Source organism: Amblyraja radiata, chromosome 21 (assembly GCF_010909765.2).
Source record: "Amblyraja radiata isolate CabotCenter1 chromosome 21, sAmbRad1.1.pri, whole genome shotgun sequence".
NCBI classification, from domain to species: Eukaryota; Metazoa; Chordata; class Chondrichthyes; order Rajiformes; family Rajidae; genus Amblyraja; species Amblyraja radiata.
In genome coordinates, this window is record NC_045976.1 from 17,537,105 (window position 1) to 17,550,982 (window position 13,878).

At 43.6% G+C, this 13,878-nt stretch overlaps 1 protein-coding gene across 1 annotated transcript in view; it reads left to right on the forward strand.

Moving 5' to 3' along the window:
* Positions 1-13,878, forward strand: part of LOC116984980 (mucin-19-like) — a gene marked incomplete at its 3' end in the record, with an annotated part of 44,305 nt that overhangs the window by 11,798 nt on the left and 18,629 nt on the right. Inside the window, exons 7-15 of the mRNA XM_033039341.1 lie at positions 233-408; positions 1,444-1,502; positions 3,036-3,161; positions 4,189-4,309; positions 4,395-4,533; positions 9,071-9,163; positions 9,265-9,337; positions 9,414-9,551; positions 13,107-13,262. Coding sequence (XP_032895232.1) covers positions 233-408; positions 1,444-1,502; positions 3,036-3,161; positions 4,189-4,309; positions 4,395-4,533; positions 9,071-9,163; positions 9,265-9,337; positions 9,414-9,551; positions 13,107-13,262 — 1,081 coding nt within the window. The remainder of the gene's footprint in view (positions 1-232; positions 409-1,443; positions 1,503-3,035; positions 3,162-4,188; positions 4,310-4,394; positions 4,534-9,070; positions 9,164-9,264; positions 9,338-9,413; positions 9,552-13,106; positions 13,263-13,878) is intronic.

A 13,878-nucleotide genomic window follows, 5' to 3' on the forward strand; every position in this document is an offset into this window, starting at 1 on the left:
TTAATTAGCATCAGCACACATATCCTGTTTCAAAGTCATGGTTTGTTGTTAGCTGGAGCATAGCAAATCACTGCAATACAGTAATATAATATTGCTCATAAAGATAACGTGCTGGTGAAGTATTTCTTATACTGACTGGAAGGGACCATTTCAATGCCACTGAATGCTGAAGCCACACAGTTTAAAGTTAAGTTTGTGCATTCTGAATCTCTCTAATGCTTTTCACTTTCAGAGCTGCCTGCAGCCCATATCAATGTATTTTTCCACATGCCTTACGAAACATTCCTTTATTAGTGGATACCTGGAATTATGTCAAAAGGATGTCTGTAGTTGTGTTAATAAGCATGAGTGTGCATGTGCCACTTTCGAAGAACTATCAAGGCAATGTACAAATCTCCCAGAAACAAGGTAATTAATTCATTAAATTATCAATACATTTAAAAAAAACTGAGAATAGGATCGTTACAATGGCCATCACTGTGCATTGAGAATGTTGTTACTCTTGTCATATTTGGTGAAATCTTTGATGGCAGTGTCACGAGTTGTCCTGTCCCCACTTCTTTTCCACCTTTCATTCCCCCAATACAATCAGTCCGTTGAAGTGTCCCAACCTGAAATGTCGCCTATCCATGTTCTCCAAAAATGCTGCCTGACCCATTGTGTAATGGGCCTGTCCCACTTAGGCGATTTTTTAGGCAACTACAGGCGACTAGGCTGCGCCAAATGGTCGTCCGGGTATCGCCGGTATGGTGGTGAGTAGTCTCCTCAGTCGCCCAAAGAATCGTAGCGTTTTTCTGGTCGCCGCTGGATTTTGAAATGTTCAAAACTTTTCGGCGACAGTCGGCGACAGTTGGCTTAACGCCAAGGAGCGTAGCTTGACCTCGCCTGACGTAGATGTGTCATGGGTTGTCGCCAGGATGACGTAGGTTGTCGCCGATGCTGACTTCAGTGAATTCCATTGGCGACTACCTACATTAACCTTCGTCAACAGCGACAGGTACCGCCGACTGAATTGTCTTAGCTTGTCGTGGGTGAATGTAGGTTGTCGTACATGTGGTAGTAGGTGGACGTCCTAATGGATCGCCGGTTATCGGTAACTTGCCGTAGCTTGACGTCGACTAAGAGGTAGGTTGAGGTAAACATTGTCATAGGGGGTCCAGTCGCCGTTTTTTCGGCGACCTGCTACGACAATGACAGTCGTCGGTAGTCGCCGAAAAAATCACCTAAGTGGGACAAGCCCATTACTCCAGCTCTTGGTGTTGCAAGTGTGGGACCTGTCCTGAAATCTGGGCAATAGTCACTTCCTTAAATTTATTCACTGCAGATTTTCTTTCTAAGATTTGTACGTGAACTAATCATGTAAGTTGAAATAAATAATGAATTTCTAAATAAAATTCGCTTCTACTGCACATCTCGTTTATTCAAGAACTCTATTATTTACAGTGGACCTGAAAACACCTTGCAGCAAATTTGGAAACGCTGGAGATCAAAAGTTACCTGTGGTAAGAAATAAACCAATAAACATGTAATGTAAATGGTGAGAAGTTTAATCCTGTGCTTGAATGTTTTGGCACAATCATCCCTGTGCCAAAACAATCAGCCATCAGGTCCCTCAATGACTATCGGCCAGTGGTGCTGACACCGGTGGTGATGAAGTGCTTCGAACGTCTGGTACTGGGACACTTGAAGAACAGCATCCCCCCCTCCTTAGACCACCACCAATTTGCCTATAGGGCAAACAGGTCGATGGAGGACGCAGTGTCACTGGCCCTTCACTCCACCCTGACACACCTTGACCAGCGGGACAGTTATGTGCGGATGCTATTCATTGATTATAGCTCCGCCTTTAACACCATCCACCCCCATAAACTAGTCACTAAGCTGGACCACCTGGGCCTCAACACACACCTGAGCAGCTGGGTCCTGGACTTTCTCACCGGCCGACCACAGACTGTGCGCATGGGGAGGCAGGTCTCCTCCAGCATCACCTTGAACATCGGTGCACCACAGGGCTGTGTGTTGAGCCCCTTCCTTTTCTCCCTCTACACTCTCGACTGCAAACCCACCCACGAGGCCAACACCATATTTAAGTTTGCAGATGACACCATCGTGGTAGGCAGGATCACGAGTTACAACGAAGCCGCCTACAGGACAGAGGTAGAGAACCTGGTGAGCTGGAGCCGTGAGAACAACCTGATCCTCAACGCAGCAAAAACAAAGGAGATGATCCTGGACTTCAGGAGGAGACCGAAGACCTTCGTCCATCAGCCCATCACCATTAATGGCGAGACAGTGGAGGCTGTGCAGAACATCAGGTACCTCGGGGTCAACATCAGCCACGACCTGACCTGGACCGTCAACACCACGGCGACGGCCAGGAAAGGACTTCAAAGGCTTCACTTCCTGAGGTGCTTGAAGAGGGCACGTCTCCCACAACAGCTGCTGGTGAGCTTCTACAGGTCAGCCATCGAGTCAGTTCTCACATACTGCATCACAGTATGGTACTCTGGCTGTACCGCAGAGAACAGGAAAGCTCTCCAACGCGTCATCAAGACTGCTGAGAGGATCACTGGCACCCAGCTCCCCAGTCTGGAGGACATCTACCGGACCCGCTGCATCCGGAGGGTCAAGGGCATCATTAGAGACAGCACACACCCTGGACACTGTCTCTTCACCCTCCTGCCCTCAGGAAGACGATACAGGACACTGAGAGCCCGCACGACAAGACTGAAAAACAGCTTCTACCACAGAGCTGTGACACTACTGAACTCTATCCCCCTCCCACATTGATCCCCCCCCCTCTCTCTCACACACCCGCCAATACTCATGTGTGTTTATGGTTATAGTTAAAAAAAAAAATTTTAATAGTTCTTTTTTTTTTTTTTTTATTGTATTTTTATACTTATATTCCTGTGCAGCTGGAGGACTGCTCCAACAGAATTTCGTTGTCTTGTACAATGACAATAAAGATTATCTATCTTATCTTATCTGAATCATTCTGAGAGTTACAATAAATATTTATTTTGTTTAATCAGGAAACCCTATTTGTGCTGAAAATCAAATCTACAAGGAATGCGGTGCACTCTGTGTCCCCACCTGCTCTGACCCGGAAACACAGCAGCAATGCGACAAGTGTGTGAATACCTGCGAATGTCCTGAAGGTAACGACGCAAGCAAATCAGCAGTCAGTCACTCATGACCATGCACAAATCGCATGCCCCATTGAGGGAACATTCCCTTATTAGAGGTTTTATCCTTTGGTTAAACTGCGATCCATTTGTCTGTTTTGGTAGCTAGCAAGGACTGGCAAAAGTACATAATCACTCAAAATAATTGGATTTGGGCTGTTTTGCAAAAATATACACCATGAACACAGTCTGAAGTTCACCACTTATGGTGGTAGGATCATTAACATCACATCACATTTATGACAGTTCAATGGTACTTTATTGTCATGTGTACCTAAATATAGTGTCATTCTTTTTTTGCATACAGTTCAGTGACAATCCTACTATACAATAGGCACCATCATACTAAGTATAAGAGTGTAAGCCAGTGCCCACTGAGTCAGTACACAAGAGTTCCCACGTTTAGGGTGCCATTTTGTACCCTTCTAAAGGGTATTGTACCCATGTACCCTTTAAAAAAGGTTAGAGTCTTAACTTGTCCTTAAAGGCCCATTGTCCTGGCGGCGGCACTGGGTCGAATTGCAAGGGTCGGAGTGACTAGGCGATGTGTCGATGTTCTCCACTGTTGCTCCGCCGCTCTGTGCCGCTGCAGGCTGCATCCGTCCCTTGCATTCTGCCACATGCAGCCGCGCCGCGGCTCCATTAGATTGGAAAACTGTGGAAGAAAATTAGGAAAATGAACATACTCGTTAAAAATAGCAGACAATTTAACCAGGAAATCACTGAGAAATTGACATGGTAATTAAAGACGGAATGAGAGAACATAGTCTGTGATTAAAATATACAGTAAATCCAGCTTTGGGGTCAGCCTGAAATTCCATGTTTTACTTTACACAATATTGTGACTTACCAGGAAATTAAAAAAAACTAAAATTCTCGTAGTTTTGAAAAATTGTTAAATCTTTCAAATCTCCTCTCTTTTTCCATCATTATCGGTCAAAATTAAAGTCACATTCTTTGTTGTTGAGAAATGTACTTATAGGCTTATGTTATCCTACAGGTACTGTCCTTGATGATATAAGAGGCACAGGCAGGTGTATCAACAAAATTGAATGTCCTTGTGAATATGCTGGAGTGATTTATGAACCTGGACAACTGAGAAACACTTCTTGTCATTCATGGTAAAGATATCACATACTCAGTCTTTTGATATAAAATATTGAATTATCTAGTGGTCTTTCATAATGGTTTCATTTTTCTTGTCAGTGTTTGTAGAAGTGGAATGTGGGACTGCTTAGATATCAGCTGCCCGGGAAGATGCAAAGTTGAAGAAGGAGCTCACTTTACAACATTTGATAATGCATATTACATCATGAATGGAGATTGCTCTTACTATGCTGTTTTTGTAAGTACATGCACTATTAGGGAGAGAATCAAACAAATCAAGAGCCTCAGGAATGCTAGTTATTACATCCTTTTGCATATCCATATTTTTGTGTATACACATTTTTGATTTGAGGAAGGTGTGTTGCCTCCCTGGTGCCAGGGTCCAAGATGTCTCAGACCGACTTAAGAACATCCTCGTGAGGAAAGGTGAACAGCGGAAGTAGTTGTGCATGTTGGCACAAATTACGTTGGTAAGAAGAGGAAGGAGTTTCTGCAACGTGAGTATAGAGAATTAGACAGGAAGCTGAAAAGCAGGATGGTTTTCGCGGACGGTTATCTCTGGGTTGCTTCCAGTACCTCGTGCTGGTGAGGGTAGGAACAACCAGGCACAGAAATCGCTATCAAAACACGGGGGGGACACAATTTCTTGGCGGCCGCCCGCTCGCATGCGCACACATGCGAGGCTTCAGCCGTGGGCCCTGTGGATGGTAACATCGGGAGCTGACCTGATTGGTGACTGACTCCGAACTCCAGCAACAGCAGCTTCGTCCGCCCCGAATCGTGGTGCTTGAATCGGCTGGCGGGGGCTTCAACATTGGGAGCCTCGATCGCCTCAATGCAGCAGTTTGATTTTAAGCCGCGCCGGGTGTTGAAAGACCCCGCGAATGGGCTGATTCAGCCCTAAGAAAGGGTCTGATAAAGTCTGGATTACAAAACATGGGGGCGATTGTCCCTCACCTCTCAAAGCATAGGGGGACGTGGCTTCCCCCGCCCCCCCCCCACCCAGGATTTCCGTCCATGGGAATAGGGAGATAGAGGATCTGAATGTGTGGCTGAGGATTTGGTGCAAGGGGCAGCATTTTAAATTTCTAGATCACTGGAATCTCTTCTGGGGCAGGGTTGACCTGTCCAAACGGGAAGGGTTGCATCTTAATTGAAAGGGGACTGACATTCTGGCAGGCAGGTTTACTAGTGCTACACGGGTGGGTTTAAACTAAACGGGGGGGGGGGGGGGGGGGGAGTCAACAACGTGGACGTGTATGAGTGCAGTTAATGGCAAAGTGAGTGTAGGAAAGGTCACGTTTAAACTAACAGGGCAGGGGGGTGGGAAACAATGCAAGGAGACAGAGGGCCATAAAAGTAGGACAGAAGCGAAAGGTGGAAGGATGAAAAGAAAAACAAATCTGAAAGCTTTGTGCCTTCATGCGAGCAGCATTTGTAATAAGGTTGATGAATTGAATGTTCATTGAGTAGTTAAGGAATACCATATAATTGGAATTAAGGAGACATGGCTCCAGGGTGACCAAGGCTGGGAGCTAAACATGTAGGGGTATTCAATATTCAGGAAGGATAGACATAAAGGAAGAGGTGGGGTGGCATTGCTGTTAAAGAGGAGATTAATGCAATTGCAAAGAGAGACATTAGCTTGGATGCTGTAGAATCAGTATGGGTAGAACTGAGAAATAGCCACGGGCAGAAAACACTTGTTGGAGTTGTATACAGACCACCAAACAGTAGTAGGGAGGTTGGGGATAGCATCAAGCAGGAAATTAGGGATGTAGCAAAGGTACAGGCGGTTATCATGGGTGACTTTAATCTACATATAGATTGAGCCAACCAAATTGGGAACAGTGCTGAGGAAGATTTCCTGGAATGTACACGGGATGGGTTTTTAAACCAATATGTGGAGGAACAGAGTAGAGGGCAGGCCATCCTAGACTGGGTATTGCGTAATGAGGAAGGATTAGTTAACGATCTTGTTGTGCAAAGCCCCTTGGGCAACAGTGACCTTAATATGGTGGAATTCTGCATTAGGATGGAAAGTGACATGGTTAATTCAGAGACTAGGATCCTGAACTTGAATAAAGGAGACTTTGAAGGTATGACGGGAATTGGCTAGGATAGACTGGTAAATTATACTTAAAGGGTTGACAGTGGAGATGCAATGGCAAAGATTTAACAAACGCCTGGATGAACTCCAAAAATTGTACATCACTGTCCGGCGAGGTGAAAAAAGAGCATTTTGTGCAATTTTGAGCTCCTAATTTGAGGAAGGACATTATTGCTATTGATGAAGTGCAGCGTAGGTTCACCAGGTTAATTCCCTCGATGGCGGAAATGATATATGATGAATGAATGGGTCGACTGGGCTTGTATTCACTGGAATTGAGAAGGATGAGAGAGGATCATATAGAGACATATAACATTCTTAAAGGATTGAACAGGATAAATGCAGGAAAAATGTTCCAATGTTAGGGGAGTCCAGAACCAGGGGCCACAGTTTGAGAGTAAGGTAGGCCATTTAGGACAGAGATGAGGAAAAACCTATTCACCTAGAGAGTTGTGAATCTGTGGAATTCTCTGCCACAGATGGCAGTGTAGGCCAATTCACTGGAGATTATCAAAAATGAGTTAGATTTAGCTCTTAAGTCTAAAGGAATTAAGGGATATGTGGAAAAAGCAGGGTACTGATTTTAGATGATCAGCCATGATCATATTGAATGGTGGTGTGAGCTCGAAGGGCCAAATGGCCTACTCCTGCACCTATTTTTCTATGTTTCTATAACCAATCAGGCCCAACATCAGAGAAAGAAAACTCACACAAATGCAAAACCAGGTCGTAACTATAAGCTAATAATTAATACATCCAAGTAGGAATTTATTTATTTCAAGAAAATTATATGCTAATAATTTGTGTCACATTAGCGGTTAAAGCAAGAGGTTAAAGGAATGTGTTAAGGGAAGCAGAAGCAGCATTAAACAGAAGACTATTGATATTTGCTTATTGTTGTTCTTGGTTTATTATTGTCACATGTATCGAGTAACAGTGAATAATTCGGTTTTATGTGCGCTCCAGGCAATTCATTCCACACATTCTACACATATCAGGCAGTGTAAAAGGGAAAACTGTAACTCGTTTTCACCTAGCCCACAGCTAACAATAGCGTGTTTCCTTTATCATCATTACTTTTTTGTACCTTTCATTCATTTGTTCCACAATGTATCTCTCTATATGAGCATCTATATCTCTCGTTTCCCCCAGCCTGAAGAAAGGTCTCGACCCAAAATGTCACCTATACCTTTTCTCCAGTGATGCTGTTTGACACGCTGAGTTAATCCAGCTTTCTGTGTCTATCAAAAGAGAGAATAAACAGTTTAGAATATAGTGTTACAGCTACAGAGAAAGTGCAGATAAATAAAAAGTGCAAGTGCCACAAAGGGGTATTTTGGAAGATTGTTAGTTCACCCCTCGTACATGGATAGGACAGGTTTGGAGGGATATGGACCAAGCGCAGGCAAGTGGGACTTGTGTAGCTGGGACAATGTTGGCCGGGGTCAAAGGGCCTGTTTGCACACTGTATCACTCTATGACTATGTCTATATGAGAGGTTTAGTCAACTGTCTGATGACAGCAGTAAGAAGCTGTTCTGGAATATGGCGGCATATGCTTTCAAACTTGTATCTTCCGCTCAATGGCAGAAGGGAGAAGGGAGACTGACCGGAGTGTGAACGGTACTTATTATGTTGGCTGCTTTCCAAGGCAGCATGAAGTACAGTTGGAGTTGATGAGGTGGTGAAGTGGAGATGATAGTTTGTGATGGATAGGGCTGCAGTCACAATTCTCTGCAATATCTTGCAATCTTGGGCATAGCTATCTTTATACTCTTTTATCTGTATATATTTATTGCCTATGTACTAGTTTAATTCATCCACATTGCACATATTGTTTTAACCAGTATTTTTACTACCTTGCACTCTGATTGATGCTAAACTGCATTTTGTTGTACCTGTACTCGTATTTGTGCAATGACAATAAAGTTGAATCAAATCAAATCTAGCAGTTGCTATACCGAGTTATGATACATCTGGATATGATAGACACTAGGCAATAGACAATAGACAATAGAAAATAGGTGCAGGAGTAGGCCATACGGCTCTTCAAGCCAGCACTGCCATTCAACGAGATCATGGCTGATCATTCACAATCAGTACCCCATTTCTGCCTTCTCCCCATATCCCCTGATATGGGGAGAAGGCTATATTCAAGAGCCCTATCGAGCTCTCTCTTGAAAGTTTCCAGAGAACCGGCCTCCACCGCCCTCTGAGGCAGAGAATTCCACAGACTCACAACTCTCTGTGTGAAAAAGTGTGTGATGCTTTCTATAGTGCATCTGTAGAAGTTGGTAAGAGCCATTACTCTTATCAACTTTTTGAACTTGAAGGAGAATTTCCTTCACAATGTGATACGCTGAGTATGGTGAGAGATGCTTGAAAAAAGCATTACATCAACAAAGAACAGTTGAAACAAATGGCCTGTTTCAATGCAATTAATATTTGACTACATTTAGAAAGCTTAATTCCTTATTTTCTGGCAATTGTGCTATAGTTTATTGTACAAAAGTGAGGAAAATTAGTTATAAGGTATAACATTCATATCAATTCAATCAAGTTGCTGAATCTGAGGTTCGTTCAGATGTTGGTGTTAATAGTATACTGCCTCATGTCAATTTGACAGTGTACAGCTTTTTGTAATTTATAATTTTTGTATACAACAGACCGAAACATGGAAGGTAATCATTGAAGTGAGGCCATGTCAACTTGTAATTAAAGAGACTTGTCTCCACCGTGTGGTGCTCACCAAACAGCAGGTGAGAATATAGAATGCTATTTATTCAGACACTTTCTGTACGTGATGTGCTCCAGCCAGAAGTAATACCAGAAATGTTCCTTGCTTTTCTCTTGTGTATAGATGAAGTATGAATTCACTAATGATGGGAATGTTTATTCTGAAGGGCACAAAATTGGGCTTCCCCTTAAAACAGGTAAGAGAGAAAATCATGTTCCATCTATTAAATAAAGAACAGCCAAGCTAACTTGAATTTATTTTTATTTTTACAGCTGATTTAGTAATTTTTTGGCAGTCGTCCATATTCCTTCAAGTGGCCACTCAATCTGGGCTGAAAATGCAAGTGCAGACTTCTCCCATCATGCAGCTTTACATCTCACTGCCTGAATTTCTGCAGGATCACACAAAAGGTGATGTGTCTATTACTTGTAAAAAATACCTGACTGTTTGATCAATTCAGAAAACTAATGCCTGCAGCACACATGGAAAGAGCCCTGAGCTGCTATAGGGTATACTATTCATATCTCCCTTTTGATTCTGCATTCATGCATGATGATCAGTGAATAAGAATTCTACCACATTCTTTCACACTAGCATTATATTTTCCTCAATACTTTCAGCCACCTGCTAGTTTAGATTAATTTGCACAATGTGTACAACAAGAAATATTGGCCTTTATTGTGATAATTGCCGGTGTAATGATTACTTGTAATGATTCATAGCAAAAGGATTTGAGTATAGGAGCAGGGAGGTTCTACTGCAGTTGTACAGGGTCTTGGTGAGACCACACCTGGAGTATTGCGTACAGTTTTGGTCTCCTAATCTGGGGAAAGACATTCTTGCCATAGAGGGAGTACAGAGAAGGTTCACCAGACTGATTCCTGGGATGGCAGGACTTTCATATGAAGAAAGATTGGATAGACTTGGCTTGTACTCGCTAGAATTTAGAAGATTGAGGGGGGAACTTATAGAAACTTACAAAATTCTTAAGGGGTTGGACAGGCTAGATGCAGGAAAATTGTTCCCGATGTTGGGGAAGTCCAGAACAAGGGGTCACAGTTTAAGGATAAGGGGGAAGTCTTTTAGGACCGAGAGGAGAAAAACATTTTTCACACAGAGAATCTGTGGAATTCTCTGCCACAGAAGGTAGTTGAGGCTAGTTCATTGGCTATATTTAAGAGGGAGTTAGATGTGGCCCTTGTGGCTAAAGGGATCAGAGAAGGTATGGTGAGAAGGCAGGTGCAGGATACTGAGTTGGATGATCAGCCATGATCATATTGAATGGCGGTGCAGGCTCGAATGGCCGAATAATAATAATAATAATAATAATACATTTTATTAATGGGCGCCTTTCAAGAGTCTCAAGGACACCTTACAAAAATTTAGCAGGTAGAGGAAAAACATGTAACGGGAATGAAATAAATAATAGAGACATGACTAGTACACAAAGTGAAGACAGAATTCAATACAAAACACAATATGAGGCAATTCATGCACAGATGAAAAGGGAGGGGGATGTGGGGCTAAGGATAGGCAGAGGTGAAGAGATGGGTCTTGAGGCGGGAGTGGAAGATGGTGAGGGATATGGAATTGCGGATCAGTTGGGGGAGGGAGTTCCAGAGCTTGGGAGCTGCCCTGGAGAAGACTCTGTCCCCAAAACTGCGGAGGTTGGACTTGGGGAAGGAGAGGAGAGCGGCTGATGTGGATCTGAAGGACCGTGAGGGTTGGTAGGGGGAGAGGAGGTCAGTGAGATATGGGGGGGCCAGATGGTGGAGGGCTTTGTAGGTGAGGATCAGGATTTTGTAGGTGATCCGGTGGGAGATGGGAAGCCAGTGAAGTTGTTTGAGGACTGGAGTGATGTGATGCCAGGATTTGGTGTGGGTGATGAGTCGGGCGGCTGCGTTCTGGACCAGTTGGAGTCGGTTGATGTAGGTGGAGCTGATGCCAAGGAGAAGTGAGTTGCAATAGTCCAGTCGGGAGGAGATGAAGGCATGGATGAGTCTTTCAGCAGCGGGAGGTGTGAGAGAGGGTCTGAGTTTGGCGATGTTGCGGAGATGAAAGAAGGAGGTTTTAATGACATGGCGGATGTGATGCTCAAGGGAGAGGGTGGAATCAAAGATCACGCCGAGGTTGCGGGCCTGGGGAGATGGGGAGACAGTAGTGCCGTCGATGGTGAGAGTGGGTTATTGATTTTGCTGAGTGTGGCTTTGGAGCCTATGAGGAGGAATTCTGTCTTATCGCTGTTGAGTTTGAGGAAGTTATGTTGCATCCAGGTTTTTATAGCTGACAAACAGGAGTTGATATGGGAGAGGGGGGGGGGTTTGTGGGAGGATTTGGTGCCGAGGTAGATCTGGGTGTCATCAGCGTAACAGTGGAAGTCCAGGTTGAAGTGGCGGAGTATCTGACCAAGGGGGAGGATGTAGATGATGAAGAGGAGGGGACCGAGTACGGAGCCTTGGGGAACGCCTTGAGTGACTGTGCCTGTAGCAGAGGTGTGGTTGTGGAGAGAGATGAAGTGGGATCTGTTGGAAAGGTAGGAACGGAGCCAGCTGAGTGCAGAGCCTTCAATGCCAAGGTCTTTGAGTCTGGTGAGCAGGATGTTATGGTTCACTGTATCGAAGGCTGCGCTCAGGTCAAGGAAGATGAGGATGTTGAGGGAACCAGTGTCAGCAGAGGTGAGGAGGTCGTTGAGGACTTTGAGGAGAGCAGTTTCTGTGCTATGGAGGGGGCGAAAGCCAGATTGGAGGGGTTCAAGTAGGTTATACGCAAGGAGGTGGGAATGAAGTTGCGACGCAACGATACGTTCCAGGGTTTTTGAAAGAAAGGGGAGGTTTGAGATTGGGCGGTAGTTAATGAGAGAGGAGGGATCAAGACCAGGTTTCTTTAAGATTGGTGTGACAGCAGCAGTTTTGAAAGCGGAGGGGACAATTCCTTGGGACAATGAGGAGTTGAAGAGATTAATGAGGTAGGGGCAGAGAACGGGGAGGCAGGACTTCAGCAGGGGAGTGGGGAGAGGGTCGAGGGCCTACTCCTGCACATATTTTCTATGTTTCTATGTTTCTATGTTAATCTACATTTTATGAACAGTAATTTGATGTTTTAATGCACCGTGTTGTGTCCAGTTGAACTAAACAACTCGGAGGCTGAAGCTGGTTGATATAAATTCTTTGTTCGTCAATAGAAGCAGACATTCTCCTGGTGACCCACCCGGCAGAATCTTTAAACTCAAAGTAAATCGAGTTTACCTATATTTTAAACATAAATACAACAGTAAATGATTAACTACAATTTCAATGGCACACAAACACAGCAATAAATAACTAAATTTTTAATAGCTATAAATATCTATTAAGCTTTAACAATTTGAGTTTACACAAGTAACTTTGCAGAATTATAAGTCTGGGAGTATGTTGTAGCTGCCAAGACACCTCTAAATATTCAAATACCTAAATAATTCATATGGATGGTCATATGAATCAACAGCTGCTACTTCCACCTAATTATATAACACCTGAATAATCTCTGACATACTGCATGTTACAATTTCATGTACATTTTATTATTAAAGATCTAAAGGTACCAGAAAGAAAACAAACATATTTATATTTTATATATCAATCCTTATAATGCCTTTGTATTGTTTTACATATGTGGTAAACCAAATGGACTATTTGCATGCTGCAAATCTCAGAATATCTGAGAGATAATGACCAGATTATTTATTTTGCTTTAAAATGTTGTTGGCTGATGAATAATTGTTGACCAGGATGCCTGAAATCCTCTGTTCTCTTTGAAAAAGCACCATGAAATTGTTTGCTTTTACTGATTATCCTTTCAACTAAGTCATAAATCATTAGTGCTAACAGCAAGTGGTACAATTTATCGTTATGCTCACTTTAACATGGAATAAGATTGAAAGACATATTAGTGTTTTGTTCTAACAATATATATTTTCTATTTCACAGGTCTCTGTGGCACCTTCAATGACAATGCAAATGATGACTTCCTAGCTTCATATAACATTGTGGAAAATTCTCCTCTCATTTTTGCTAAATCTTGGGAAGTTGAAGTAAACTGCCCTCCACCAGGATTACCTGACCCGTGCATTAGTTCAGAAAATGGTAATGTGACAAAGGACATTGAGTTTTATAACAGAAGCAGTTCTACTAGGTGTGATTGGTCAAATAGTGTTGGTCAATTTCTCTCTCCCACAATGAAGTTAAAGCATTCTTTAGAACCTAGAGATCTTCTTCAGACTGATGTCAGGGGAGTGGGTGGGCCAAAGATAGAATGAAGATAGAATGTGGTCGGAGACAGTAAGACTTGTGGGAGAAGGGGGACGGGATGGAGAGAGAAGGAAAGCAAGGGCTACTTCAAGTTAGAGAAGTCTATGTTCAAACCGCTGGGGTGTAAGCTACCCAAGCGAAATATGAGGTGCTGTTCTTCTAATCTGCGCTGGGCCTCACTCTGACAATGGAGGAGGCCCAGGACAGAAAGGTCATATTGGGAATGGGAGGGAGAGTTAGAGTTCTGAGCAACCAGGAGATCAGGTAGGTTAAGGCGAACTGAGCGGAGGTGTTCAGTGAAATGATCGCCGAGCCTGCGCTTGGTCTCTCCGATGTACAGAAGTTGACACCTGGCACAGCGGATACAGTAGATGAGGTTGGAGGAGGTGCAAATGAACCTCTGCCTCTGTCGGGGTCCTTGGATGGAGTCGAGGGGGGAGATAAAGGGACA